The sequence below is a fragment of the Buteo buteo genome, chromosome Z (genome assembly GCF_964188355.1).
Source record: "Buteo buteo chromosome Z, bButBut1.hap1.1, whole genome shotgun sequence".
NCBI classification, from domain to species: Eukaryota; Metazoa; Chordata; class Aves; order Accipitriformes; family Accipitridae; genus Buteo; species Buteo buteo.
Genome location: NC_134204.1, coordinates 73,985,455 through 73,991,377, shown reverse-complemented (window position 1 = coordinate 73,991,377; position 5,923 = coordinate 73,985,455). Strand labels below are relative to the sequence as shown.

Below are 5,923 nucleotides of genomic sequence, written 5' to 3'. Positions count from 1 at the left end.
GCCAGCGCCGCGCCGGAAGACGCGTCACGGGGCATGCCGGCGGGGGGGCGGTCAGACTCCGCGTCCCGGCAGGCACCGCGCTCCCAGAGCCGGGCAGAGCCGCCGCGCTTCCGTCGCGAGGCACTCTGGGAGTTGTAGTCTCCGCGGGCCGCTGCCGGCTGAAGCCCCCCCCCGGGCGGCCGGGACGAGATTTCTGAATCTCACGATAGCTGGGCGCCGGCGCTGTGTGGCGGAGTGGTTGCTGCGATACCGGCTCCATTGCCTGCGGGGGCTTAATGGCAGCTCGGGAGTCCGGTGAGAGGAGGAGGCGGCGGCTGGCAAGCGGGGTCCGCGCCTGTCTGCGGGGCCGCCCGGCTCTGTGGCAGAGAACCTCTGGCGCTGCGGCCTCCCCGGCTCCGGGCGCCCTCAGCCTTTCTGGGGTCGGGTTTTTTATCGCCCCGGGGGACCAGGGGTACTTCCCGCCTGTTTAGGTGACGGCCAGCGGTACCCCCGCCTGACAGGGCCCTCCGGGCGACTTCAGCGTTAGAAAAGCGCTGTCTGTGTGCTGCGGCTGGGGAGGAGCTCCTCACGGGGCTGGTGAAAGCTGCCGCGGGTTGTCAGGGGTAGCCGTGGCCTGGGTTGAATTGGTGCCTGGCGGTGCCTGAAGGACTGTCTCCATATAACCCAAGTGGGTGTTTACAGTGGATAGTTACTGGAAGCTGCTCGCTTCCAGTTTGTCTCATGAGAGGCTTGAATTCTGTGGGCAGATGCTGAAACAATAAATGCCACGAGAATTAGCAGGAGTTACCTGTTTTAACAACGTAAACTGGGGGCTGACTAAGCACTGAAAAGGGACTGCTGTCTCGCCTTCCTCGTGGACCTTCTGATTGGTCCTTTGTGAGCACTGTCTCTGTCTTGCACCATGCTTTTCCAGTAAGGAAGCGCTAAGGAAGCGCTTTGCAGATTTCTAAATAAAACTAAACTTTTAGTAGGGGGAAGAATTAAGAGTTGATCTCTGGTAGTTTTAAAGAACTTGTGCAAATTAAAGGACTATTTCTATCCTTCTTTCCAGAGAGAAGTTCAAAAAGGAACAAACATGGCCAGCAGTCACAGACCTCCAATAGCTCGTCCCTCTTCAAGAGCAGGAGTAGGGCTGACTGCAAGGCCTGCCTCTTCATCAAGGACTCCATCAGCAACCAGAATAGGAACAGGGGTATGTTAAAAAAAAATTAGCATTAACTTTGATATATTTAGGGTTTTATCTGGGGTTTTTTGTAATTTTTTTTAGTACCATGACTGGAGTGATAGTTTCTTAGGAAGAATTTTAAGATTTTAATTTTGTAGAGTTTTATTTTCTAACTTTGACTGAAAGTGGTCAAGGAGGTCTTGCACCAAGTTCACCTGGGAGACCTTAATAGCATTAATGTTGCAGACAGAGGGAACAATGAGCAGCTGCTCAAAGGTAATCTCTTACCCTTCTGCAGCAGGCATTTGACCAAAGCTTTGTTTCCCTGAAGAGATGTAAATGCTAAGAGATTCTTATAGGAACAGTATAGAGGCTAACTTACGTTTTTAATTGTTTTGGCAATTGCATATGGATAATAAATTCATAATTCAGAGTTGGGAGGTTTGTGTTTGGGGTTTTTTTAATAGATGCCTCCTACTACATCAAGACCTGGTTCTCGTGGTGGTTCTTCAACTACTGGAGGAGTCCTATCATCTCAGATTAAAGTTGCAGACCGTCCAGTGACTCAGCAGGGATTAAGTGGAATGAAAACTGCAGTGAAAGGTATTTTTAAGTGAATTAGCTGTCAAGGTGTCTGCAGACATTTTAAAGGAATATTTAGGATTTTGAAGGAAAACTTTTCATCGCTGTATAAATTGCAGAGTGAATAGCTATCATTAGTAGGAGTAGGAGAAAAGAAAGGAAGATTAAAGCATCCCTCTTATTTTCTTTGCTCTTGGCAGTCAGAGAAGACAAAGGCTTTTCTGTGCCTGAGCTGTCTTTAAAAATAATTCAAAAGAATAGAACAAGATAAATTGTGTCTTTTTCCATCACTGCAGAATAATTAAAATACTGTGTTATATAGTAACTATTCATATAGCTGAAAAAGTAATGTTTATCTCCACAACAGCCTAAAATGAATTTCTGCCTTCATTTCTTTTAATGAGGTAAAATCTAATTAAGAACATGAAAAAGATGGCAGTTCTCTGCCTGCAAATTCTGCAGATTGTTTTCGTAGTTTACAGTTCATCAAAATTAGTTGTTTGTTTTCTAACAAAATGTCATCTCACCCTCCTTTGCCAGGTCCTCAGAGACAGATAATGGATAAAACATACTACCTTGGACTGCTGAGGTATGTCTTAACAACACATTCAAACTGCAGAAGGTTTAATGCTCTATTCCTTTTCTGACATGAAGTTTGTTGTGCTTAGCAATAGTGTGGGATAAGTGATGTTCACTTAAAATGAAATCTGTTCTAAGAGTTAAGGTCATTTTGCATATAGTTTATAGGAGGAAAGGAATTTTATGCTTATGTCCAAGTATAGGTAGATTCCTTTGACATTTTGTTACTAGGCTTGCTAACTTAAATGCATTCCTACAGCATTAGTAAAAGGAGCATCAGCGATTCTGAGCTTCCACCTGTAACACTTGATAGGTCTGATAGTTCCATTTGTAAGAAATAGCATCACTAACTAAGCACTTTTTAGTGTACATTTCAGGTGGTTTACTTGGATTATGCATTAAGCTAACACTGACAAAGGCAAGGCCTTGGGGAAACTGTATTGCATATGCTACTTTGTCAGTTGATCATACTGCAGTATTGAATAATCAGCCCTAAAAGATGTTATTTTAAATATGGATGATATCCACATTCTGTGAAATGATGCTATGGGTTTTTTTTCCTGTCCGTTTGAGAATAATTCACATCTGTTTCACCAGCAGGGACAAAAAGCTAATTAAAACGTTTTATTTCATATACAGGTTTTCTAACAACTACTTATGATTTTGTCTGATAGAACCACTATGGGGTTTTTTCCCCACTTATCCAGCTCTTCTTTGAAATACTGATTTGAAACACAGTGCAGTGTGAGAAAGAGATACTGATTGCACATCTAGTTTCTGTTGTATCTGTGTTTTAGTTGTACGTTCAAATGTTAATGATTCCTTTTTGTTTATTTTTTTGCAGAAGCAAAACAAATGAACTCACAACAGAAATTAACAAGCTGCAGGAAGAAGTAGAAATGTACAAGCAAGAGAAATCTGTCTATTTGTCATATGAAAAAAGGTGAGGTGTATTGCAGCTAATGTGGTGCTAACTTTCTCAGTCACAAGACTATTCTCAGGTATTGTGCAGGTTTCAAGGAACCATTAAATAATTCTTTTTTTCATTAATTTCTTTTTGCATATACAAATCTTCCCATTTAAGTTTGGCTTTTCATTTTGTGTTTAGGGCAGAGGCTTTAGCTGGTGAAATCAAAGAATTTCAAGGTCAACTAGCAGACTACAACATGGTATGCTGCTGTCAACTTTTGGTACTGAATGTTCTCCCTTCTCTCATTTACTTTATGCTGCTTTTGCTTTACTTCAGCAGCTTTGTTATTGACATTTGTCTGTAAAAATGTGCTGATGGTTAATACTGCCTTTTATTCAGTTATTGGAAAGGAAAAAGATGGAAACTAAGGAAAACATAAAAGAAAAATAACCAAGTATACTATACATTAGGAGAAGCAGTTGCATATGGGTTTAAGAAATTACTGCTGTGTATTATATGTGGGTTTTGTACAGCCACATATAATGATGATTACTTCTGAAAACTGCATGTAGTCTATTCAGATTCTGAAATCTTGGTTTTTTCCATTTGCAATAATAGAAAATTGCTGTGTTTTCCTGAGCGCTTTGTGAGTTGCTACCTATTTGTCTGATTTTTTTGTGTAATTAAAAAAAAGGAGAGAAATAACAGCATGGAATTCTGTCTCATTTCAGGTTGTGGATATACTTAACACCAATACAGATATAGCAGAAGTGATTCGAGATTACAATATGGTAAGAATTGGGATATTTGCTATGTTTGAACAGTGACATGGTGTGTGTTACTTTCTTGGTGCTTTGAACGTATGACATACCTAAAAAAAGCATAGCACTAATTTAAAACTTACCCATTTTTTCCAGTTAAATTTACTATAATATTGGCAACATTTTTGTAGTGAGACATCTGTCTGAGGTGTTGCATTAACAGTCCACAATAGTTTTCTGTGGTTTAGATTTGAGGCGGCTGTTGTCCCAACCCAAATTATGAGTGTTAAAATATATTCTTTATTTGACTTGGGAGCATAGAGCACTAGTCTTATGAAAGGCAAATTCACCAGACTGCACTGCCTTGTAAAGCTGCTTGGTCATCTGGAAATTTAGTTCTCTTTTGTCTTCTGCCTTTTAAATGACTCCAGTGTAATATATATTAAATAGCACTCTGACATGGCCAACCACAAAATCAATGAGCTTTGGTCTTCCTTTACTTTCTTTCTTTATTTTCTAGCACAGATATAGTGTTCCTGTAAGTATTAAGGTGTGAGTGGTGTTAAGCATGTTCCATTTCTTATGATTACTTTGTCCATAAGCAAAAGAAACTAGTTTTAGAAAAGGTTATTTTGGTAACATGAAAAACCACCTGAGTATTTCTTGGTCAAAACAATTTTTTTTTTCCCTGCATTTGATTCAAAAATAAAGTCACAACATATGTGTCATAAAGAGAAGAATGCTTTGCAAGTGTTACATTTTCATTCTGTCTGTAGGCTTAAACAGTATTTTACTAAGTGTTTCAGGAGTAGATCCCACAGTAATAGTAAGTGAATTGATTTGTTACAATCTTGATTGTTTTTCTTTTTCAAATGTAGAGATGCCTTCTTACTTCCTTTGGTTTCCAGTGGAAGACTGCAATTTCAGAAGGTCTTCCTTAAGTATCGACTGCGAAAAGCCTCTGGAGCAGGTGGCCTCTGCTCCTCCTTTCTCTACTGCACTCTGAGCAGCTTCTTGATCATTTAAAGGAAACTTTGGGCTTGTGTATAAAATCTATATCTTTATTATTATGTATTATATCAAAATATCTTTCTCTTTTTTTTTTAAGTTAAAGGTTCAGAATGACCGAGATGCTCAGAGTGTGGATAAAATTTTCACAGAAAGACAAGCGTAAGTACATGAAGTGTATGCTTCTCCAAAGCTGTTATAACTGAACATGGCAAAATTGAGGTGTTATCTGATTCAGAAGTTCCTTAACAGTGTGATGCATGCCACAAGTGATACCTGAGCAATTTCAAGATGAGGGTGGTGAGGCACTGGAACAGGTTGCCCAGAGACGTTGTGAATGTTGTGGGTACCCCATCCCTGTAAGTGTTCAAGGCCAGGTTGGATGGGCCTTTGAGCAACCTGGTCTAGTGGAAGATGTCCCTGCCCATGGCGGGGGATTAGACCTAGATGATTTTTAAGGTCCCTTCCACCCCAAACCATTCTATCATTCTATCATACAATACATCAGTGCCAAGCTGCAGCTGGAGTTCCTAGCTTTAAACTCTTCTGAGTAACTGCTGTGGAGATACTTACCATGTCATGAAGAAGGAGTTACGTGGCGGTGGAGACTCCTGTCTTTTGGCAACCTGCTGTCAAGGTCCTGAATTTTGGAGGTGGTGTTGTGGATTAGCAGAGTGAGGAAGGCAAGCGAAAGTGGGAACTAGAACTGAGATTCCTGTCTGGTAGGGTAAGGTTGTGTGGAGGGGAAGATGAGGACATCGAGATGTAGTAAGAATTTGTAAGCCATGAGAATGGCTTGTGTAGTGATAGGCTGAGAGGGTGTTTCTGAGATGTTTAATTTAGGGACAGGAGATATGCAGGAGAAAGAAATACGATCCTGCTTGTTACCAGTAAGAGTAATCTCAACAATGAGGTTTT

The 5,923-nt window shown here is 40.9% G+C and overlaps 1 protein-coding gene across 1 annotated transcript in view; it reads left to right on the top strand.

Annotated features, from left to right (window-relative positions):
- Nucleotides 1–171: 171 nt before the first annotated feature.
- Nucleotides 172–5,923, top strand: part of IFT74 (intraflagellar transport 74) — a 41,758-nt gene continuing 36,006 nt past the window's right edge. Inside the window, exons 1-8 of the mRNA XM_075019880.1 lie at nucleotides 172–294; nucleotides 1,052–1,192; nucleotides 1,633–1,768; nucleotides 2,288–2,336; nucleotides 3,171–3,269; nucleotides 3,435–3,495; nucleotides 3,968–4,027; nucleotides 5,106–5,167. Coding sequence (XP_074875981.1) covers nucleotides 1,076–1,192; nucleotides 1,633–1,768; nucleotides 2,288–2,336; nucleotides 3,171–3,269; nucleotides 3,435–3,495; nucleotides 3,968–4,027; nucleotides 5,106–5,167 — 584 coding nt within the window. The 5' untranslated portion in view covers nucleotides 172–294; nucleotides 1,052–1,075. The remainder of the gene's footprint in view (nucleotides 295–1,051; nucleotides 1,193–1,632; nucleotides 1,769–2,287; nucleotides 2,337–3,170; nucleotides 3,270–3,434; nucleotides 3,496–3,967; nucleotides 4,028–5,105; nucleotides 5,168–5,923) is intronic.